Source organism: Babylonia areolata, chromosome 25, assembly GCF_041734735.1.
Source record: "Babylonia areolata isolate BAREFJ2019XMU chromosome 25, ASM4173473v1, whole genome shotgun sequence".
Lineage (NCBI taxonomy): Eukaryota > Metazoa > Mollusca > Gastropoda > Neogastropoda > Buccinidae > Babylonia > Babylonia areolata.
In genome coordinates this window covers 36,781,271-36,805,876 of record NC_134900.1, presented here as the reverse complement: position 1 = coordinate 36,805,876, position 24,606 = coordinate 36,781,271, and the positions used below count along the sequence as shown (strand labels likewise).

Here is a 24,606-nt window from a genome sequence, read left to right as displayed (position 1 = left end):
GGCTGGTGCCCACGGGTGGTATCCCCCATTCTACCCGTACTGGGGTGCACCTATGGTGCATGCTGGGTTACCGGGAGGGCCAGGGACTAACCCCTGGTCCGCTCCCCACAGGACCCAACCCAGCACAGATCACAGAGTGACACACAGCCCCGCCAAGAGGGATTGACTCCTCGTCGGGCAGGTCGAGCTCCTCGACCAGTAGTAACACTACAGCCCCAAATCGGTCCTCTGTCAGCACGCAGGTGACCTCCACGGTCACTACGGCTTCCTTTTCAGGACCGACGGCAGCTGAGGGGCCCCGCTCAGCCCGTGGGAGCCTGCCGTTCCCACCTACCCAGCCCTCGGTCCTAAAAGGAGATGAGTGGGTGTTTGTCCCCTCACAGCACGCGTGGGTCCCACTGGCGTCCAGGGTCGCTCTCTCTGAGAGGGTGTGGCACCCACCATCCCAAGCATGGTTGGACCTATGGTCCACACACTCCCCACCCTCTTTGGGTGTCAAGGACATAACAGCGGAGACCAGGGTCCCTGCTCGGGATTGCCCCAGCTCATCCAGCTGGGCTGACCACAGCCCACAGGACGCCCCGTGGGTACATCCACTTGGGATGGCACCCAGCAGGGGATGGACTGTGAACAAGAAGGACAGCCCCGGTCTTCGGATGAGGACGAACAAGCGGATGAGCACTCTTCGTCCCCACCCCAGGGCGACAGATGGAGCCCACGCCTCCCTAGGGACCAGCCTGAACCAAACTCGGACTTTGCCGAGCTCGAACTGACCCTCCCCAATAGGGTCACGCATGCAGAATCAGTCCCTCAGGCAACTTTGTCACCCTTAACCCTCCTTAGGTCAGGTGACTCTAACTCCAGAACCACAAGGCGACTCAGAGTGCCAGAAATGGCTCAGGAGTGGCTTAACAAGCCAGCCCGCAGCGTCAGGGGGGCTGATTCCATCCCCCCTCCAGGCAGAGAGTCCCTCTCTGCCCCGGGCGCTTTGGCCCCAGGCAAGTTCCTTAAAGATCCCTCCAAGGGAGGAGTGTGGTCCTGGTACACACAGGACCACCCTGCCTACAGGGAAGCAGAGCCCTCCGCTCAGGACAGGATGTTGGTCTCTCAGCGCACCACCTTCCCCACGTCAGCTACTCTTCCCTTTAAGACTTTTGCAGAGTGGGACAAACTGGCCCGCCGCTGCCTCCTCGAGGTTTCCACGGCTTATACCTTCTTTGACGCGTTCCTCCACAGAGCCAATGAGCTGTGGGAACAACGTCCAGTTCAGCAGGACACGGAGTCTCCTTCCTCTGACCTGCCTGGCCTCTTCTCAGACCCGAGGTTAACTCACTCCATGCCAAGAGTTTTTGCCCTTGCCAATCCCTGAAAACCCAGGGTTTGTATAGGATGGGGAAAAAATTGTAAACAAAACAAACACCCAGACAATTGATATTTAGTATATGTATGCAAGGCATGTTGTTCCATATGTGTGCAAAAAATCAAAGTATTTACTCACCATCTTGATGTTGATCGCGGTATCCATATTTTGTTTATTTTTTAGCATTTTTGCACCCATCAGAAAGGTACACCAACATGTTCCACATCACATTCTAACACTATTTGAGGAACTGAAGACCTAGTGCATGCAATGAAGTATGAACAGGTGGTGAAGAAAGTTGAAATTCACACATACAAAAAAAATATTGTCTCTACATAATGAAAATCAAAGAACAAAGAAAAAAACTCAACCGGCTGGGTGTTGACTGGCCAGTCAGCTGACAAACCTGGTATGCCAGTGAAGGGATGTGCAAGAGGGAAAAAGGAAAAAATTGTCAGTCCAATCACTGGTGAAAACACTTGCAAAATCGTCCGTTTCCTCAGTGGTTTCGTCGTCTGTATCTGTTGGCACATGTTCCTCACTTTCCTCTCCATTGTAAACACTCTCTTCAGCGGCCGAATCTATTTCTAGTTCATTGGGATCTGGTTCAAATTCACTGTCCGAAGAATCAACATTATCTCCTTCGACATCAGAGCCTCCAGTTTGGATCATTTCCAAAGCATCTTCGACACTGAGTAACATTTCACCTCTCCGACCGTGTCGAACACTTCGCCGTGACGCCATCTTGTCAAACAACTTACAAAGCTGACAGGGGGCACGCTTTGTTATCAACTGCGGTTGAGCTTATCGCGACACACACGCAGCGTGTGTGAATGAAAAGCTGACCAGAGGTGACGTAAGATATCACATCTGCTTTTGATTTTCGCATCCGACGCGTCACTCCGACAGCACGACTTTTTAAAATCCAAGTCCGCATATGCGGACATTGGCATCCAACGCTTTCTCCGACGATGTCCGCATATGCGGACAATGGCAGCGAGTGAGTTAAGGCCAGACACTACAGTAAAGTTCATATCAGAGGTGTTTGTTGCCTTAATTTAAAATGTATTACACTTTGAAAGTATATTTACTGGGAAGTTCAAAACTATTCTTTTTTTGGTGTTTGGACCTCCGGTTGCCATGGAAACAGTCCAAGATGGCTGCCAAACAAAAATTTTTAAAAGCCTAAGGCTTTTTTTCAATTGCACTTAGCCAAAATCTGTTTTCTGATCTAGTTTAGGAATGTTAATATCTATAAAAGTACGGATAGCTTTTTGATGTAATGACAAATTTATATTTTTGAGAATTTTTTTTTGGTCAACGCAGTTATATTGCACCGATTGTTCTAAATAAAATTCAAATAAAACATAACTATACATTTTGTTTCAAAAAAGCAATGCGTACTTTTAAGCACCATACTTTAAAGAAGCACCATGCCAAATTTTAAGGCTCTGTTTATTTTTGTGAAAGTTTTAGCCATTTGAAATGTGCGGAGAGTGCGAAAAACAGAAAACGGAGAAAGAAGAACAGAACAGCACAAGTGGTAAAAGAGTACAACTTACTCACCCAGCATGTCAATCCACAGCACAGCAACCACCAGGTAAGAGAAGAAGTTGAAATTGAAGTGTTTTGTGGCCAATAATAATCCAGTTCACAGCTCACATGATGACAAATTCACAAAGAACGTGAAATGGTTTACACAGATTGGCAGACACATTCCAGTGGTCTGGCTTTCCCATACTCCTGATATGAGAGCAGTTTTGGAGAGCACAGTGGAAGGGGATACTTACAAGCTAGTGTCCTCCTGCTTGGTAGGCATCTGGATCCCTGGCCTCCTCCTCTCGGTTGTTGAGATGTCGTAGGGTGGTGTACCATACAGTGATGTGAATCCTCTCTTTTGCCATGTTCCATCATATGAAACACTGATATTGATGACTGGATTTTCACCTTTATCCAGTGCCCCCTGCAGGTCTTCATTGGTCTCTGCATACGCCTGCTGGATTGTAGCTGCTGTGCGTTCTAAGAGTGTTGACCCTGATTCAATTTCAGCAGCTGAAAAATGCATAATGTTTGTGAGATATTTGTGCTGTGCTCACAACTATATCATTTACATAGTTTACTTTCCTTCCTCAGGTGATGAGTCTAAATATCACACACACATACACATATACACATACATAAATATATAATATTGCAATGAAACACACACACACACACACACACACTGTGCATAATTTACACACATAACTGATATACATGCATTCACCCATTCATGAACACACACACACACACACACACACCACACACACACACACACAAACAAACACACACACACACACACACACACACATATGGATCATAGTCAAGACTGAACAAGCAAAACTTTGCCTGAGTGACTGATTCAGTGGTTGACAGTGTAATGTTTCACTAGTGGTTATCAGTGCAGGGATGTGTGCACACTTGTGTGTATTTGTACTGCACAGTTAAAGATAAAGATTTTTTTAACCATCAAAAAATCTCACAAACATACCTGTTTTTTTCTTGTCATGGGCCTGGAAAGTTTTCAAATGCATGCCTGGTATTCCCATGACAGTGCTGAAGGTTTGAAGAGCAGTGCAGCTGCCTCCCAGTTCATGGCTCAGCATGGTCATCCTGTTGTTTACTTCAAAACCTGTATTCTTTTTGTCATTGAATCCAGTTCGTGGGGATGAGAATTCGCACTTTTCATAACCACAGCCATCGCAGCACATGGCTAGCTTTGCCGCAAAACCAGCTTTCTCCCTCTCTCGCACACTGACTGACAGTCCCGTTTCTCCGCACTCTGGGCAACTCAGGTCACTCATCAGTCTGTTCAGCTGGAAAACGTGTAGCAAAAGTCCAGTTCTGGTCTTCCCACCTCACCATTATATGCGACAGGGTTCATGATTTCGTTCTTTCTTCTCGACGCACTTTTATCAGAGTCTGATGTCGAAGGTTTCTTCGAAGCCACGCTTTCAGTCGCTGCCGCATCACATATGGCCCATTTTGCTTTTGCAGCAGCTATCAAGTGCAATCGTCTCTTTCCTTGCTTATGCCGAGGCATGATGAATCCAGATGTCTTAGCTGGCAAAATAATCAACAATTGACGAGAAAAAACACTTTCATGTCAGCATGTTGTTGTTATTGGACGGCCATTTTGGCTTCTCGACGGAGGGAGCCGAGCGTGCCCGAAGGCTGGCTGAGCCCAGCGGAATGAAATCTGATTGGCTGAAATTTCCACTGGTGTCAGTCTCATCAATGAAACTGCACAGTCATAGTACTCTATGCCCTTATTTGGGAAAACTCGGGAAAGTTCGCGCGATACAGTGTGTGTGTAAAATCGCTCGCAGTGTTTTATAGTCCGTTTCAACAACTAAAAGAACCGGGTCTGTGCATTCACAAGATGACGCTGTTCTGTTGATATGCGATATGATGGGCTTCGGGAAATGAAAGTATACGTTGCTAAGGTGTAAAATCAACACTTTTGGACGATGTTTGAAAAATTCAGACAAAATCAACATCAGGAAGCAACTTTCATTTGCAAATATAACACCTTTTGCGACCGATTTAGTACAAAATATGAAAATGACTATAAAGATTAGATGTTGAAGAAGCAAATTATGCGAAAAAACGAAAATCATAAAAAATCATGATTTGGTCAAAATTTCACTACCGTGTCTGGCCTTGAACACTTTTGGCAGTCGGGTTGCGTCTGGTCTCACGGCAGCTGCAGACGCAGCTAACAGCCTTCACTTCAATACGGTGCTAGCGCGGCATGATGCCGTTCTCCGCCTCTCCAACATTCCAGTAGAGGAGAGGGCTGCCCTGCGGTCCATCCCAGCGCAGCAGCACTCCCTCTTCGGCCAGTATGCGCCACATTTTGTCAGCCAAGGGCAGAGACAAACAGGGAGGTGGCCTCATATTTAGCCCACTCCTCCCAGGGGCGCCAGGGTTCTAGGCCATTGAAGAGGACCGGCCCACCAGGGCTCCTCCATTTACCTCGCCTCCTAAGGCACAGCGGCGTGCTCAGAATCAGCGGCAGAGGAACAAACCACCTTATGTCCGTCCAAGCCGTCGGCCATGCCCAAGGCCAGAAGCAGCACCCCCTATGACTGGGCCCCGATTCAGCACCGCCAGTCGTTCAGGCCCCTCCAAGTAGAAACTTGTCCCCGGCATGCTCATCAGTGGCGTGCTCCTGGGACTCAGCGACTGGATTGTATCGGTGCTAGAGGTCGGGGGGTACATGCTCCCTGGTGTGGGTGACCGCCCCCCTCTAAGATCCACTCCTCTCCTATGTGCCCAGCTCGATGGAGCAGGAGAGCATCTTAGAGAAAGAGATATCGCACTTACCCCTCTTTGGGGCGAAACTAAACCTCTGGGCCCGGGGCCCATTTTTTTGGGGGCCGGGTTTTTCGGGGTTTTCCAAAGGTTCAGGAGGTGGAGACCATCCGGGAAATTTGGTCCCCCCTCAACAGTTTTCCCCCCCCCAAAATTAAAAATTCCCAAGATGGACACACAGGAAACAGATTCGGGAAACCATAAACCGGGGGAAAAAGGGGCGAGAAATTGATATTGCAAGATGCTTATTTCCATTCCTCATCCACCCCATCCCCCGGTTCCTGGGGTTTTTGGGAGGGGACGGGGTTTTTCAGTTCCCCGGGCCCCCTCCCTTTTGGGTCGCCCTTCCCCCCTTTTGTTTCCCAAGGGGGTGGGGGGAATTTGGTGTAAAACGCCGGGTCGGGAGTCCACCGGGCTTTTTGTTCCCGGGGCCGGGCCTCATTTGGCCCAGCACGCCCTGTCCAGAGTCATACAGCCAAAACTTCTTACCTTTGTCCCAACGGGGCTTAAATCACAACCCAAAAAATTGGCACTTTTCCCCGAGCCGCCCCTTCCCGACTTCTTAGGGTTTAGTTCGACACCGGTCCTATGTAGTCTCTCCGACCCCAAATGGGGGGGGGGAGGGGTTGACGGGCCTCCTCAACCACTTGCGCCTTTCCCTCCCAAGCAACAGTTTGGAAAAATTTGCTCTCCTGGGAAATAAAGGGAGTCCTTTGGCGCCTTCCCCCTTGGCGGGGTTTCTCAAGGCCCTTTTTCAAGGGCACTCAGGTTTGGGTTGGCCCCCAAAAGCACCCCGCCAAGGGATCCCCCCCCTGAATTCTGGGGCCGAGTGGTTCCCGAGGTGACATCAAGGGGGTTTAACCACCCCCCCCTTTTTTTTGACACGGGGGGGCCCCTTTTCCCCCAACCAACCTTCAGGGGGGGGCATATTACGACCCCCCTCCCGGGGCGGGGGGCCCACAGGGACTCACTCCTTTGCGGGGGGATTTGGGTTTCCCCCGGGGAGGCCTACCCACACAATTTTTCTGGAACTGGAGGCAGTTCGCGGGGGTCCTCCAAGCCCCTTCAGGGTGGACCCCAAGGGCAAGACCACCGCTTGTTCAGGGAAAATTTACAAAACCCGCTTTTTTACGTGAACAAAGGGGGGGGAGTCCCCACTGGGCTGCCCCTCTTTTCCTGGGGGGCCCAAAAACCCCTCCTTTTTTGGTGCCACGAAAGGGGCCCATTGCATTTCAGGAGAAAAAAGGGCGGGGAAAGACAACTTTTTTGGCAGATCTTCACCGGGTTCCAAGGTGTCATACCCACAGAGGGGAACCGGGCCAAGGCACCCTAAAGGGGGTTTGGGGGAACAGGGGTTTCCCGGCCCGGAAGGTGGACCTGTTTCCCGAAAAGGGTTTTCAGCAAGAGACCCCCCAAATTACGTCCCCTCCGGTGGGCCCGACCCAGAAGCATGGGCATTTGATGCCCCTCTCTCTAGACTGGGCAGTCTGATCGCCTAGCTTTTCCCCCCTTTTCCCCAATTCTGTCCAAGGTGTATCCCAAAGGGCCAGGGTTAACCCCGAAATGCCCCTCATTGCCCCAAAAGGGCCAGCCCACCCCCGGGTTTCCCCCGGTCCTTCACCCCCAAACCCACATTTTTCCCCCCCGGAAAACTGGAATCCAAACCTACCCGCTGGGGAAAGGCCTGTTCGGGAATTCTAATCCAACCTTCCAAAATGCCCACCTGCACGCGTGGCTGCGGGTGCGGGGGGGAACGCCCAGAAACGCCATTTGAAGCTCCCAACCCCTCTTTTTCAGCCTCGTGTCGGCCGCGGGGACCGAGGGGGGTCCTCCCCCCAAACCTCCTCTCCATAGTCGCCAAACCCAGGGGGGGGGAAGGGAGCTTTGTATAGGAAAAAAGGGCTGCGTTGGTGCACTCAAACTTCCCCCCAAAACCCACGAGCATGAAAGCTGGCCAATTTTCTGGCTCTCGTCCTGGGTTCTAAACCCTTTTTGTATTTCTGTGAGGGGGTCCGGGCTGCCATTTTTTCCCACACCCAAGCACTGGGTTTTCCCCCGCTTTTGAAGCTGATTTCCTGCTAAAGAAAAGGGGCTAGGGGCGCCTCTTTTGGGGAAAACCCCGGGAATCCCAGAAGAGTGCCCCCCTCTGGGATTTATTTCCGGGTTGTGGATTTTCACCGAAAACGGGCCCTTTGACCCTTTGGGGGACAAACCCCTTTTGACCTGCTCCCCCCCAAGGCCCATTTCCTTCTTTTGATGGCCCGGGCCGCCCGTAGAAGTGAATTCAGGGTTTTGGGGTTTTCCAAAGACAGCTTTCCCACAAAAGAGGGGTTCCACCCACTTTCCCTTTCCCTTTCCAAGTTTTTTGGCTAAAAACCAAGCCCCCGGGGTCCCTTCCCCCTCCTAGGGTCGCCCTTTTGGGTTGATATTCCCCCCAGAGGGTTTAAAAGATGGGGCATTTGCCCTTTTCTGTCTCAAAATATTATTGGGATAGATCTCCCCTTTAAGGCTTTCTTTCAGGGCCCCTTTCCCTTCCACCCCCCCCCCAAAATTGGCTTTAAAAAAAACCATCGCGCCGGAAACCTTTTCCCAGGGTTTTCCCCAAAGCCCTTCGTAACCCAAACCTTAGGCCCCACAAGGTTACAGTTGTCTTAACCCCAGAACACACAAGTGCGGGCCATAGCTACCCCGGTTTTTCCCACCCCCCGGTTTCCCTCTGCACCCTTGTTTTGGGAGGAAGCCTTCTGGGGGCTGAAAAAACCCCTTTTTTTTTTCAACTTCTACCCCCGGGGGTTTTCCTAGGCCCAGGGGCCCGGTTCCCAAGGGGGTTTTCCTTTGTCCCCGGCCCAACATTGCCTTTTCCCCTTTAAAAGGGCCCCCCATACAACCAGTAGGCGTTGCCCTCCTCCATTTTTTTAAATTTTGAAATTCAGTTTGAAAGGTACAGTATATGACACCAAAAGGAGGATTTGTATTAACCCCATGTTTGGTGTTTACATATACTACCTTTTTTCAAACCAATTTCCTGCCCCGGGCCCCGCGCTCCCCCGTGGTTTCATGGGGCAATTTTTTTTTCAGGCCACGGAATGATTTAGTGTTATAGCTGTTAAAAAGGGGTTTGATTGGCTAGGGGCGGGGGCCCGACTAAGGAGGGGGGGTTTTTTCCCCTTTTTAGCCGCGCGAAAAATTTTGGGCCAAAAAGGGGCAAACCAAAGGCCAAATTTGCATCAGTTTGACAAGGGAAGTATATTTAAACACCAAAATTGGGGTATAATACAAAATTCCCCCCTTTCATGAAAAGAAAAATGCCCCAAAAAACCCTGCACATTGTGAATAAATATTCACTTTGATAATTTTTATTTAAAATTTTCTAAACTGCTTCTTTACATACCACACAAATAAAGGGAGTAACAAAAAAAATTTTTCAAAAAATAAGAACTAATTATGATGTTTTATTTAAACATAAAAAATTTCAATTTTTTATAATCATTAAAAACCTAAGGGCTTATAATACATTCATCTCAACATGAAATGTAGTTTTTCCCCAAGTGGAAATATTTTAGTAAATAATCGAAGCAAAAACACACTAAGTTGAACAGTTCAGTGATTCAAAAAACCTTGTCAGCAATGGGGGGGACAGAAAAACCCCCAAAAAAAAACCCCCCTTTAGCCTCAGTTGCCAAAGCATAAGTTTTTGCTGCCAAATTTGAGTTTTTGTGTGAAAGGAAAAGCAGCCAAAAAAGTTCAGTGCAGGAATTTTTTGTTTTCTTTTTGAATCATACTTACCTGTCAGTAAAGCCATTTTTAAAAATTCTTTATCACAGTTTTTCCTCCCCCCTCAAAAAAACAGAAATTAAAAATCCTTAAAAATATATTAAAAGGGGAGTCGGGTTTTTGGTTTTATGTTTTTAAATTTTTTATTTAAATTTTCTTCTTTTTTTGGCTGATTGTGTAAACTAAAAAGTTTCCCGAAAGGGCTTTCATTTGGGAGGGCATGGGAAACCTTTTATTGAAACCAAAAAACAGTATGGGCCCGTCAGGTCGAGCAAATGGGAAATTTCTGATGCCCGGGGAAAACCCGTGATTGCCAAAAAAAAATATTTTTTTGTGTGCCTTTTTTTCTCTTGTGAATCAAAAAGCCATTTTGGGGGAAGAAAAAAAGATGCATCAAACCACCTTTTTTATCTTTTTTATTGTGGGTTTTTCTTCAATGAAATGCCTGACTGGGTTTTATGGTGGAAGAAAAAGTTGAGAGCTGGGAAAAAAAAACAGATTCTTTTTATCGTCATTTTTTCCTTTTGCAACTTTTTAAATAATATTTTTCTCCCCCTTTTTGGAAAACCCTTTTTTGGGGGGAATGCCCCCCCTCAACCCCACCCATTCTGTACAATGTTAATTGCATTTTTTTTAAAAAAAAATTTTTTCAGTTATTTTGCAAAAACTGATCAGCCAAACCAAATGGGAACTTTTTGTGGTGTAACTTCAATATTTTTTCAAAAAACAAAATTTTTGGGGAAAAAGTTTCACCACAACATGCACCCTTAATTTTTGAGGGGAAAAAGGGGGGTTTATTCCCTTTTTTGCCAAAATTTAATGAAAGGTTTTTTAAAATGGTTTTTTAATTTTTTTTTTAAAGCTACCCTTTTTTACTTAATACAACCAAAATTTCCCCCCGGGCCCCTTTTGACAGGGTTTCGAAAAATTATCTTTGCAGCATGGGTACCCCAATTTAAACCATTTTTTTTTTCCGCTGGTCAAAATTTAAGATTTTTCAAAATTTGAGGGCTTTAACTTAAAATTCAGGAAATTATCCGGGCCCAAAAAAAATTTAGTGCACTTTTTGGAGGGATTTGCAAGAAAATTTATTATTTAAATGCAGCTGTTTTTTTCCTTTTTAGTGCTGTAGAACCCTTTATGTTGGGGTATTCTGTTTCAGATTGACATGTCTTGATTTCAAATTTTCCCCCAAATTTTACCCGGCATATTTTCCAATTTTTTGGGTGCTGAAGTGTTATTTTTTTCTTGTGCAATTTTGATTCTCATAAAGGTTTTTAGAAGTTAATGAGTTTTCTAACAGTTCATCATGGAATTTCAGTATGACTGTGAAAAATTAAAATATTTAAATACCCAACAGCAGTACCAAAGTCACAAACTTTAAAAAGGAATACTTAAAAACCAGCAAGATATTCACTTTCTTTTTTTTGTGTTTTTTTTATATTGTCTTTTTTGTTTGCCAAAAAACAAATTTCAGTCATTGGGAAAGAATATTAAAAAATTTTCCTGGGCCCCCACCTAATAATTTTTGTGTGTTTGGTTTTCGGGCCTGTTTAAAGTGTTCCCAAACATGCATGCATGTGTGTGCTGGGGTGTGGTGTTAAACGCGCCTTTGGGATTCTTTGTGTTTGGGATCTGACACCCTGAATGGCTGTTTTTTTTTTAGATAACAGTAACACCCACTGTGGGGCTAACCCCACCCCCACCCACCCCCCCACAAAACCCCACACACCCACACACACACACCAATTTCCTGTGTTTTTGTTCCCAAAATTGGGTTTTGGGGGCCCGGGGAAAACCACGCCCGTGTGGCTACCTAAAATGGCCCCAAATTTAACAAAAGAACCAAAACGTTTGCTGCTGGTTGTGGGACTGATAAAGTAATACCGTCACTTTGGTGAAAAGCTTTGTGGTCCATTTAGACCAAAGATTCTGTGGATGAAGAGACATATATATTTTAGATTATAGTGAAGCAGAAGAGGAGGAGAAGGCATAGTACGAGAAAGGAGAAGGGGTGAAACTACATAAATTCATAACGAAGCAGTGTAAGGAAGTGTATATATGAAACTGAAATGTAGATATGTCATTACAGTGCAGTAAAAATGTATTGCACAGTACCTCATGAAATTTAAAAAAAAATAAAGAAAGAAAATAAGTGGAATAATTTGTTTCTCAAGAGGGAAGAAGATAGAGGAGGGAATGAACAGAAATGAATTGATTTTGGTGATAGTTTTTACGTTTTTTTTTGTTTTTTTTAAAATTTTATTTCGTTTGTGTTAGACTTAAGTGACAGTGAATCCTAGATTCCTTCATGGGTTTTTTGTGTGTGTGTGTGGTGAACTTCGTATGATTTAGTTGATGCGTTACGTTTATCTGAAGGCTTGTTCATGCGGATGGTATTATTTTGAAGTCCTCAGAGGATTGGGATTTCAGGGCATGGGCAATCATTCAAACCCAAATTAATAGACACTTCATTGTGTAATAAAAGGTTTACAAAAAAAAAAAGAAAGAAAGAAAAAGTAAATCCTCTTTCGATTTATATCATGGGTTTGTTTGTTTGCTTGTTTTTTAATATATTTTTTATTTAACTGTTTTCTCTGAAGGCCTGTTCCTTTGGATGGCATTATAATTTATTATGAACTGTTTTGAAGACTGGGATCAGGCATGGCATTTTGATTTTCAATATCTAATTAGTGAAGGTTTCAAAGTATGAAAGTTTTCATAAGAAAAAGAACAAGAATAAATGTTCATGTCCATGTTTTTCATAGAATCTGCTCATGTTTTTCCAGCCCTATTGAAAAAAATGTGTTTTAATGTATATGTAGGCAGTGATGATCCTTTGTGGATTTCCAGCTGGGAAGAGTGCCACTAATTGCACAGGTAGGAGCGAGACATGATGTAGTTGAAACATGATCCGCCGTAACCCTACTGGATAATTTACGCCATTCAGAATACTTCACCCAGCAGGAAGGCAGGGGAGACCCACAAAAAAAAAAAAAAAAGTGTTGGCACTTCATTGGAATTGTGTCTTTTCTCTTGTGCTTGTGGCTTTCATATGTGTGTTTATAACTGCAGGTTGTTGACACGACAGCTTTCTTTCATGGAATTCTAGAGGCAACAGTGGCTGGCTTCAATTCAGCTTCAAGCCTTTTTTTTGTTTTCCTGTTGTGGTGGCTTCATGTTTTTTGGGGTTTTTTCTTTTACGTTTTGGGAATGGTTGTGTATCATTTCACATGATAAACTTTGTAGTTAGCTTACAAGATCTTTAGGAGCAAAGAGAAAAGTCCATCTTCGTAAAATAGAATTTCTGGTTGTAAAACATGAAACTGTGTGTGTGTGTGGGTGGGTGTGTGTGTTGTTGTTGTCTACAGTTTAACGTCTTTCAACTTAAGTGATATTAGATGAGAAAAAAAATACAAACAAAAAAAACGTGGGGGTAGGTGTTGTGGGAGGGGGAGGGGTAAAAGTGTGTGTATGTGTGGAGGGTGAATAGGGAGAGACAACGCTAGGGAAAATGGAAACGTTATGTGTGTGTGTGTTTGTGTGTGTTGTCAGATACTGCAAAATCAGTGAAATTGTTTTTAGATATCTGCATCATAAACAGAAACATGAGAGCATAGATTTCATCTGCACACCATTGGTTATAACCAGCACTGCACCTGTCTCCAACTGTCTCTCAAGAAAATATATGTCATAGAAAACTTCAAGCAACTGAACCATTAGGTTAGAAAACCCCCTAAAACACATTAATTTTCTTTCATTGAAAAATAATACAATAAAAGTTGGAGCTACTGAATCATCCGTAAAAACTTAAAGATTTTTCTTTCCTCAGAAAATAGGTTGTTAGTTTTGTGATGACAAGAAAGTGAGCTAATCTGTAGAAGATACATTGTACACAACAAAAAGTGAAAGGACTAATCAGAACACATAGTATTAGAACTTGGAAGTTGAATGTGAAGATCTGTTATATGCTGGGAAAACAAAAGGGACAAACAGAAACCAAGAGAGTAGAAGCGGAGGCTGAGCATTAACCAGGATGCCCAAGAAGGGGGGATCACCTGCACACAATCTCAGTTTCTCCCTCACCCCCAGAAGAGACAGTAGGCCCAGACCCAGACTATTCCACGAAGATCGGCGGTCCTTGAGAAACATTCTGGGGTGGTCTGTCAAAGGTACCTGTAGTGTGCGCTTTTTGCTTTTTGTAGTGCAGGGGGAAGGGTGTTCAGGTTTCAACTGATAGTGTTTGTAGCACATTAAATCCTTTGTAAATTATCATTGTACCGTGTGTTTTTTTCTCTTTGCTGTTTTTTTTTCTTTCTTTCATAATTTTTTGTTCTTTCTTCTTCTTCTCCTTCTCCCCCTCCTTCTCCTCTTTGTTGTTATTATCATTCAAGTTATTGTTGCTTTTGTTCTTATTGTTGTTTATTAATAAATTGATAGTAGTGTGCATTTATATACCTCTTTGCGGCTCCAAGCACACTTGATTAACAGTACATCTAGAATGAACAAGACACATGACGGGCGCAATAGCCGAATGGTTAAAGCGTTCAATCTGAGGGTCCCGGGTTCAAATCTCGGTAACCTTGCGTGGTGGGTAAAGGGTGCAGATTTTTCCGATCTCCCAGGTCAACATATATGTAGACCTGCTAGTGCCTGAACCCCCTTTGCGTGTATACGCAAGCAGAAGGTCAGATATGCACGTTAAAGATCCAGTAATCCATGTCAGCATTCAGTGGGTTATGGAAAAAAGAAGATACCCAGCATGTGCTCCCTTTGAAAATGGAGTATGGCTGCCTACATGGCATGGTAAAAACGGTCATACATGTGGAGTGATGGCCAAGAGGTAACGAGTCCGCCTAGGAAGCAAGAGAATCTTAGCGCGCTGGTTTGAATCATGGCTCAGCCGCCAATATTTTCTCCCCCTCCACTAGACAGTGGTGGTCTTGACGCTAGTCATTTGGATGAGATGATAAACCCAGGTCCCATGTGCAGGATGCACTTAGCGCACATAAAAGAACCCACAGCAACAACAATTCTGTTGAAAAATCCACTTGGATAGGAAAAACAAATAAAAACTGCATGCAGGAAAAAAATACCAAAAAAATGGGTGGTGCTGTAGTGTAGTGACACACTCACCTTGGGGGAGAGCGGCCCGAATTTCACACAAAGAAATCTGTTGTGATAAAAAGAAATACAAATACAAATACAAAAGCCCTTTCATGTACATACAAGTGAAAGTGGGAGCTGCAGCCTTCAGACATGGAAGAAGAACAACACACAGGAATATATTATAGACAAAAAAAAAAAGTTAAGATGCAAACTCGTTAAAAATACTATTTGAAAAACAGTGTCACATCACTCACGACTCAGACACCTCTCCATCCGTTGTTGTGCATGGTGGAACAGTTGATGACTTACGTAGTGGTGATGGTTTATGGTGATCATATTGCTTACATTATATTTCTTATTCTGTAATTTTTGTCACTGGTTTTGTTATCTTCAAGGGAGAGGGGGGGATGAGGATGTGAAGAACACAAGAATGCCATCTCTCTCTCTCTCTCTCTCTCTGTGTGTGTCTCTCTCTATATATGTGTGTATACACACAAACACACACACACACACACACACACACACACACACATAATTATGTATATTGTCACATCAGATTTATCTGTGTGAAATTCAGGTTGTTCTACCAGTATTGAGCATGTTGCTACAGTGCAGTGCCACCCCCTTTTTTTTTCTTTTTTTTTTTATTTGTATATGTATTTGGATTTTCCCGCAGAATTTTGCAAGGGACAGCCCTTTTGTTGCCGTGGGTTCTTCTACGTGCATGAAGTGCATGCTGCACACAGTACCATGGTTTATAATCTCATCTGAAACACTAGCACCCAAACCACCAATCAAGGTCTAGTGAAGGGTGGGTTAAAAATCGTGGTCCATACGTTCTGGAATTTGAACCCGTGGGTGCGGCACCCACTTCCTAGTCGGGCACATTACCACTAGGCCGGTGTTCCATATCATACACGTGTACATACTTTGTTGGTGCTAGTCTGGGTTTACCTTTTGGCCTGAGTTTGGGCCTGGTGCAGTTATCATCAACTAAGAGTGATAGCAGATTGATTGTTGATTGTTTTGAATGGTTCAAACACTGCATCAACACCATTTGGATAATACACTGGATGTGTTGTCAGGCACACGAGTCAGACAGCTTTGATCTGTGTTCAGGGCCGTTCAGTATCGCATTGTGTTTATCCAGAGGGCTTGTCTGCACTACAGGAGTTTGGTTGGTCTCTTGTTTCTGGGGAAATGGGTGTGTGTGTGTGTGTGGGAGGGGGGGGTGTGGGGGGGATAGGAGGGAGGGGGGAGTGGGTAAGGGTCGGGGAGGGAGTGATATAGCGGGCATTATCATAACGTCAACAGGAAAGTGAGACCAGGTTGATCTGTCGCGTTAATCTCTGACAGCTGATTAGCTCTGTGGAGTTCTGAGAGGGGAGTGGGAAGGGAGGGCCACAGGCTCTTGAAAGAAGACTTTTTTGGTTTTGTCTTCTCTTTTTTCTTTTTTTTTCATGGTTGGGGGTGGATCCAGGTGTGATTTGACAGTTCAAAACCCAAAATGATTATGAGGGAGGCGACTGTTGAGGTACGGAAGGTCATGGTACCTTTGTGTGGGTTAGTTCTCTTGGTTTTTTGTGGTTTTTTTGTTTTTGTTTTTTTATTGGCCCAATCTGTTGCTTGCTGTGTATAGACCATTTGAAAAAACAACAACAAAAAATCATATAAATATATATTAATGGAATTTTGTTGACAGATTACAAGTTCAGGAAAAATGAACTCTTCAAAAGAATGAAAGTCACAACATTTGCTCAGTTGGTAAGATTGTGTTTTCTTTTTCTTTCTTTCTTTTCTTTTTTTTTTTAACTGACAAACTTGTGTAACTTGTGTGTCTATTAGAATATCCATATTCATCGCTGGCATGTACCAACCGGCTAGCTCACAGAACGCCAGTGCCTCCCACCCACCTGCAATCAAGATCAATGACACAGAGATCAAGTCAGTCGACAAGTTTTGCTACCTGGGCAGCACCCTATGCAGCAATGGAGCCCTTGATGCAGAAGTGACGCTGCACATCGCCAAGGCCAGCTCCGCCTTTGGCAGACTCACAACAGGCTGTGGAACAACAAAGGCATTAGGCTCAGCACCAAGATGAAAACCTGCAGAGCTGTTGTGCTGACCACCTTGGTGCACTGCTGTGAAACATGGACGACGTATCGCCGTCACGTTCAACAACTTGAGCAGTTTCACCAGAGATGCCTACAAAAGATCCTCGGCATAAAGTGGCAAGACAGGATCTCCAACCTCCAGGTCCTAGAGAGGAGCGTCCTGCCCAGCATCGAAAGCCTGCTGATCCAATGCCAGCTACACTGGACAGGACACGTTGTCCGCATAACAGACAGCAGGATCCTGAAGATGCTTTTGTATGGCCAGCTGAAGGAAGGCCACCGTGAACTTGGAAGACCCTGCAAGCGCTTCAAGGACACCTTGAAGAGAAACCTCAAAGCCTGTGACATAGACATCGCTTCCTGGGAAACTGATGCCCTTGACCGCTGTCGCTGGAGGGTGTTGTGCTCTAGTGGCATAAAGATGTTTGAAAACAAGAGAACGCTGGTCATTAAGGAGAAGCGTGAGCGAAGGAAGCAGGACTCAACTTCTGGAGACGTTTTCCCTTGCAAGACCTGTGGGAAGTGCTGCGCATCCAGAATCGGCCTCTTGTCCCATATGAGGACACACACCGACAGATAAGCCTGCCTGCCTACTCATCCGTCGGACCGACGGAAGACTCCATCATTCATCGCTGGCAATGCAGTCTGTATTGTACAGCTGTCAGCATGTATACTGGACAGTAGTAATACAATTCAGACATCAATGGTATTTTAAATTTAAGCTTTTTGGATGTGTGTGTGTGTGTGTGTGTGTACATGTTTGTGTGTGCCTGTGTGTGTGTACATGTTTGTGTGTGCCTGTGTGTGTGTGTCTGTGTGTTTGTGTCTGTGTCTGTGTGCTTCTGTGAATATTTTTGTACATGTACGTGTGTGTGTTTGTGTGTACATGTTTGTGTGTGCCTGTGTGTGTGTACATGTTTGTGTGTGTCTGTGTGTTTGTGTCTGTGTCTGTGTGCTTCTGTGAATATTTTTGTACATGTACGTGTGTGTGTGTGTGCACATTAGACCGCAAAATAAGCCATTGGTTAATTCTCGGGTAAACACTCATTTTATGAATTCAAATTGAATTTTGAATTTTTAGTAATGATAATAATGAGTATTTGTAAAGCATTCTATCCAGAAAACTGCTATGCTGTTGCATGAAAGTTGCATAATTATACACACCAAAATGTAACTCGCAGACTACACACACACATACACACACACACACACACACACATACATATATATAAGCACAGTGCATACAACCATACAAGAAAATGTTCAAACGTATATATACAGGGACCCACAAGATGATGAACATTCCGTGTCTTCTTTCCATTCTGAAAGCATCAGGGATGTGTATTTATATGACATCATTCAGATTTTGTATGTGTTGATCAGTTGGTGGCTTTGTCAGTGAAGGTGATTACAGTCGTTGGTTTCCTGTGTTTCAGATCGTACAGGTGGCTGATGTGGAGGGAATGTATGATGCACAGGTCGCTAGCAGTAACCTGAGTAAGTGCTCTTTCCTGTTTCTATGTGTTTGTGTGTTTTATTGTGTGTGTTTTGTCGTGTTTGTGTGACAGTGTCTGCACACGTGTGTGTGTGTGTGTTTGTGATGTGTGTGTGTATGCAAACATGTGTGAATATGTGACAATTATTATAATAAACTATTGTGCGTGTTTTTGACTGACATCTAATACACTGCGAGATACAAATGTGCTCTCTCTCTCTCATTCTCTCTCTTTCTAGATTTACAGATGGGCAGATAGATAGAGATAGACATAAAGATAGATAATATAGATAGGTACATTGATATGTAGTGTTAATGATAGTAGTAGTATTAGCAGCAGCAGCAGTAGCAGTAGTTGTAACAGAGGTGGAAGTATCACTATCATCATCATCATTGTATTCTTCTTTCTTCTTACGACATAAGCCTTCTGTGTTATTATCAGCTTTGATATGCTAAAATTGCTATATGAGATGAATGTGCTAGTATGATTATATATAACCCTTCAGAATGACAACAGGAAGACCAGTGAGGATGACAGCGATAGTGTGAGGCACGAAACAGTAGCACACCTGGAAGTGCTGTATACATGTACTGTGTTTATTACTGTTGTTACTGTTACGATGGCCTAGAGGTAACGCGTCCGCCTAGGAAGTGAGAGAATCTGAGCACGCTGGTTTGAATCACGGCTCAGCCGCCGATATTTTCTCCCCCTCCACTAGACCTTGAGTGGTGGTCTGGACGCTAGTCATTCGGATGAGACGATAAACCGAGGTCCCGTGTGCAGCACGCACTTAGCGCACGTAAAAGAACCCACGGCAACAAAAGGGTTGCTCCTGGCAAAATTCTGTAGAAAAATCCACGTCAATAGGAAAAACAAATAAAACTGCACGCAGGAAAAAAAAAAAAAAGGGTGGCGCTGTAGTATAGTGACGAGCTATCCCTGGGGAGAGCAGCCCGAATTTCACACAGATAAATCTGTTGTGATAAAAAGAAATATAAAATACAAAATACATGATGGCGATGATATAAGCGTTGTGCATGTGTGTGAGAAACAGGAAGAACTGAAGAAGATGGCAGTGGCAACGTGAGGGCTGACACAGCAGCAGCAGACCTGGAAGTGACATACATGTGTGATAATGATGATGATGGTGATGATATAAGTGTTGTGTGTGACAACAAAGAGAATCAAGAAGGATGACAGTGGCAGCGTGAGGCCCGATACAGCAGCAGCAGACCTGAACGCAATGTACATTATGTTGATGATGATGACGATGATGATGATGGTGATGATGTAAGTGTTGTGTGTGTGTGACAAGGAGAATCGAGGATGACAGCGGCAGCATGAGGTCCAACACAGCAGCAGCAGATCTGAATGCAACGTACATTATGTTGGTGATGATGATGATGGTGACAATAGAAGTGTTGTGTGTGTATGACAACAGAGAGAATCGAGGAGGACGGCAGTGGCAGCATGAGGCCCAACACAGTGGCAGCAGACATTGAAGATACATACATTTTGATGATGACAATGATGTCAACGTAAGTGGTGTGTGTGTGTGACAGCAGGGAGATTAGAGGAGGACGACAGCGGCAGCATGAGGCCTGACACAGTGGCAGCAGATCTTGAAGTTACATACATTATGATGATGATGATGATAATGATATAAGTGTTGTGTGTGTGTGACAACAGGGAGAATAGAGGAGGACGACAGCGGCAGCATGAGGCCTGACACAGCGGCAGCAGACCTGGAAGTTACATAGGTTATGATGATGACAACATAAGTTTTGTGTGTGTGTGACAACAGGGAGAATCGAGGAGGACGACAGTGGCAGCAGACCTGGAAGTTACATACGTTATGATGATGACGATGATGATGATGACAACATAAGTGTTGTGTGTGTGTGACAACAGGGAGAATCGAGGAGGACGACAGTGGCAGCGTGAGGCCTGACACAGCGGCAGCAGACCTGGAGGTTCTGCAGATCCAGGGGGATGGGGAGGAGGGAGGGAGGTGGCCAGAGGGAGGGGAGGTGGGGACCACCTCGCGCACTGACACTACTCGCTCCAGGCTGCAGGAGTAAGTGCTTTTCAATGTTGACTTAAAAAAAAAAAAAATTATTTTATTTTATTTTCTGAGTCATTTCTGTGGTAACTATTGTGGTGGTACTGCCGCAAAAGTAAGGCTGGGGATTGAAAACGTAAAAAGCAGTTTTCTATGTTGATTTTTGATTATGTTGATTGTCAAAAAAAATTTTTTTTTAATATTACATGTCATTGTTCTGGCATTGTTACAATACACTGTTTGTGATTTGACTGCCCAGCCCTTACTTTCCAGTGTAAGAACAGGGGAATAGATTTGATCACAAGATATTCAGGGTGTTATATACAATTCCCAGCTATCTATAACATCACTTGGTGCAGTCATATACCCCTCTGTAATAGGAAACTTGTTATAATTACTTTCATTGATAATATGACAAATATGACTCCCACCCCAGAGACCAAGAAAGATCGATAGATCTTTGTGGGGTTTTTTTTCTCCTGTATTTGTTGCTGATGTGATTTGCCTGTGTTGTGTCTGGTGGTGTGGCTGGTTGTGTGTGCACATGTGTGTGTGTGTGTGTGTGCATGTGCACGTGTGTGTGTGTGTGTGTGTGCTCATGTTCAAACTGTGTGTGGCTGCGCTTGGGTATTTTTATAGACAGGATTGTATTGCGTGGCTTTGTTTGTTTTTTTTAGACACATTAAGCATTGTTTTGTTGTTGTGTCAGTTTTCATACATGTATGTGTTAATCTTCTCTGTGTCATGTCATGTCTGAGCGTATATGTGTGCTTGCCTGAAGTCTGATTGAATGACACAGGAATCAAATGATGAGCGCCCAATGGCAGTCGTCAGTCGGCTCCACCTAGGTAGGAAGGCTGTTGTGCAAATGACCCCGTGTTTGTAAAGCGCTTAGAGCTTGGTCTCTGACTGAGGATAGGTGCTATATAAGTATCCATATCATTCATTCATTGCATAGCACACAACACTTCGTTGTTTGGCGCTATGAAAACATTGTTTGATGATTTGTTAATAGCGATAACTGTGCTGTGCAACAGAGTGATATGTGGGGTGGGGGAGGCGGACACAAACAACGACGGCGACAACAAACCTGTGAGCAGCAGTGCTGAATGCCCCTACCTCCTGCTGGACGTCCGAACCAAGGACGACTACGATGACTGTCACGTCATCACAGGTCCGTCACAGTCACCTGTCACAGGAATTTCTATTCCTAATTATTTATTTATTTATTCATTTTTTTGACAAGAGATTTAGCAGTGTTTATTTTTTATGCCTTACAACAGAGAGCAGAAAGCTCTCAGTCTTGTGTTTCTAAAATACCCTTATATTTTCTTATATTTTAAAATATTTTTTTCACAGTTATAAGTCATTGATTCTTTTTCTTCTTCTTCTTAGTTCATGGGCTGCAACTCCCATGTTCACTCGTATGTACAGAAGTGGGCTTTTATGTGTATGACTTTTTTTTTACCCTGCCATGTAGACGGCCATACTCTGTTTTCGGGAGTGTGCATGCAGGGTATGTTCTTGTTTCCATAACCCACCAAATGCTGACATGGATTACAGGATCTTTAACATGCGTATTTGATCTTGTGCTTGTGAAAACACAGGAAGAGGGTTCAGGCACTAGCAGGTCTGTACATATGTTGACCTGGGAGATTGGAAAAATCTCCACCCTTTACCCACCAGATGCCATTACCAAAATTTGAACCTAGGGCCCTCAGATTGAAAGTCCAACACTTAACTACTCAGCTATTGCACCTCATGTTTTTAATTTACTTTTTTACAGTTTTAAAAATTTGCGCACAAGGATAAAATCCTAACTAAATACTATATTGGTAAGATGTTGAGCTAAATGATATGCAGTACCATAAATGAAGCATTCACGCTCACACGCACACTCATTCAAAAAAAAAACAACGTACCACAAATCAAGCATACACACACACACACACACACAGTCATACTAAAACAGGCATACCATAAACCAAGCATACATGCACGCACATGCGCTTATACAAGATCACAGGTACGCGTAGAGGCATCGTAATCACTGTGTGTACATGGTACATAGGTTTCTTGAACATAAATCGCACATGTTTGCAGTACTAACAGGTAATTACAGACGTACACACATTGTTGTGCAATAGACTAAATAAGCTACATGTAAGTCATTTCAGTCACACATTGTTGTACAATAGACCAAATAAGCTACATGTAGGTCATTTCAGTCCAGGGTCTAGTTTTGCTTATCTCCATATAAGTGTTTCATTTACCTATTTGTATTTTAATTTCTGTTGTATTTATCTGTTTGTTTTTCAGCTCTGAGCTACCCAACAGCCATGCTTGCCAGGTCTGTAAATTATGAAACAAAAGAAATGTTGCAATTTGTATCCTTACATTGTGGGTAAAAAGGCAGTGGTTTGAGCGATGATGGCACGTTGTTTTGTGTGTTTTTAGACAGCTTCTTGCATGTGCATGCGTGTGTGGGTGTGGTGTGTGTGTGTGTGTGTGTGAGGGAGGGAGAGAGAGAAAGAGAGAGTGTGTGTGTTTGCTGTGTGTGTGTTTGTGTGGTTTGTTTGTGTTTGTCTTGAGGAATCCTATTCATTTGGATAGCTATACATATGTTTTACAAAACGGTCTATTGTTGTTTCTCATTACAGATATGATGATTTATATTCTTGATGATAGTTTGGATTAGATTTATCATTCCCCCTATTTGGAATAGATTTATCATTTCTCATCTTCATCATCCTTGTCATTATCATAACTTCGTTAATTATTGACTGGCTTGTCCACAAAATGTGAGGATAATTATGTGATAGCCATTTTTCATGTGTGTGTGTGTGTGCACATGTGTGTCTGCATTTGTGTGCGTGTGTGCACATGCTGTGTGTGTGTGTAGCAGTAGTCTTCAGTTTAACGTCTTCCACTTTAAGTGACGTTAGACGGGAAAAAAAAAAAGGGGGGTGGGCGTGCGGGAGGGTGGAGGGCGGGGCGTGGTGGAGGGAACGGTATTGGGCAGAGGGTGAAAAATGGTGTGTGTGTGTGTGTGTGTGAATTTCAGTAGGAATGACGCATGGGTCATGCAGGACATGCCTGTCATGTTGGGTTGTTTTTTGGAGGAACATCATTCTGTCCTTGACCTTCAGCAGAAAAACCAAGAAGGGAAAATAATCATTGTGTATGACAATGATGAAACGATCGTGCATAAGGCGGCCACCACCCTTGTGGAGAGAGGCTATGACAACCTCTTTGTGCTGTCTGGAGGTGAGATTGTAATGATGATATTAATATGTTAATGATAATGATGATATTAGTATAAATTAATGATGATGATGATAATATAGTAATAATTATAGTGATGATAGTAATGATGATGAAAATAATGATGATAATAATCAGAAGAAGATGAAGAAGAAGAAGAAAGAAGAAGAAGAATTTAGTACTGGTGGAGAGTTGCTATGACAACCACTTTGTGCTCTCTGGAGGTGAGGTAATTATAACACTAATGATACTAAAAGTAATAATCATGATAACAATAATTTAGTACTAATGGAGAGGGGTTTGTATTTCCTGGAGGTGAGATAATAATAATGATGAAAATGATTGTGATAATAAAGTGATCATTAGTAGTAGTAGTAGTAGTAGTAATGATAAAAATGATTATAATAGTAGTAGTAATAGTAGTTGTAGTTGACTAGACAGTGCACTGCCATAGGTGACTTTTGTTGACTACACAGTGCACAGCCATAGGTGACTTTTGTTGACTAGAGAGTGCACCGCCATAGGCGACTTTTGTCGGCATCAAGGGGTCATGTTGATAAGACCTTTTTTGTTTTTTTTATATTGTAACAAAGTTTGACAGCTGCAGCCAGTTTCCCCGCCAACATAACAGTGACTAACCTTTGCCCCCCTGACCCAGTTTGAAGTGAACAAGTCCATTGTGTTGTTTTGACATGAACTGAAGCCTGTGACTGAGAACATCGTTTCTGAAATGCTTGGCGCTTTTTCACACACAGAACCTTGGTGGTGAAAGAGTTATGGGCATCAGCCAGTAGGTTGTTAAACTCCACTTGATGACCCATGGGTTCTCTGACCTGACATACATGTATTGTTGTCCAGGTCTCAAAGTGACCCACAGGGTGTATACATACATGAATTGTTGTCCAGGTCACAAAGTGACCCACAGGGTGTATACACACATGTATTGTTGTCCAGGTCTCAAAGTGACCCACATAGTGTATACATACATGTATTATTGTCCAGGTCACAAAGTAACAGGTGTAGACACACATGAATTGTTGTCCAGGTCACAAAGTGACCCACAGGGTGTAT

At 43.8% G+C, this 24,606-nt stretch overlaps 1 protein-coding gene across 3 annotated transcripts in view; it reads left to right on the top strand.

The window, feature by feature from the left end:
- LOC143299635 (centrosomal protein of 41 kDa-like) overlaps positions 1–24,606 on the top strand; it is a 40,583-nt gene that overhangs the window by 8,940 nt on the left and 7,037 nt on the right. For 2 of the 3 annotated variants that reach the window (XM_076612932.1, XM_076612935.1), the window contains 6 exons: positions 16,302–16,363; positions 18,150–18,210; positions 20,121–20,286; positions 21,309–21,445; positions 22,591–22,658; positions 23,424–23,538. In XM_076612932.1, coding sequence (XP_076469047.1) covers positions 16,302–16,363; positions 18,150–18,210; positions 20,121–20,286; positions 21,309–21,445; positions 22,591–22,658; positions 23,424–23,538 — 609 coding nt within the window. Of the gene's footprint in view, positions 1–13,202; positions 13,663–16,301; positions 16,364–18,149; positions 18,211–20,120; positions 20,287–21,308; positions 21,446–22,590; positions 22,659–23,423; positions 23,539–24,606 lie in introns of those variants that run through there. The other variant, XM_076612934.1, reaches the window with a different exon arrangement.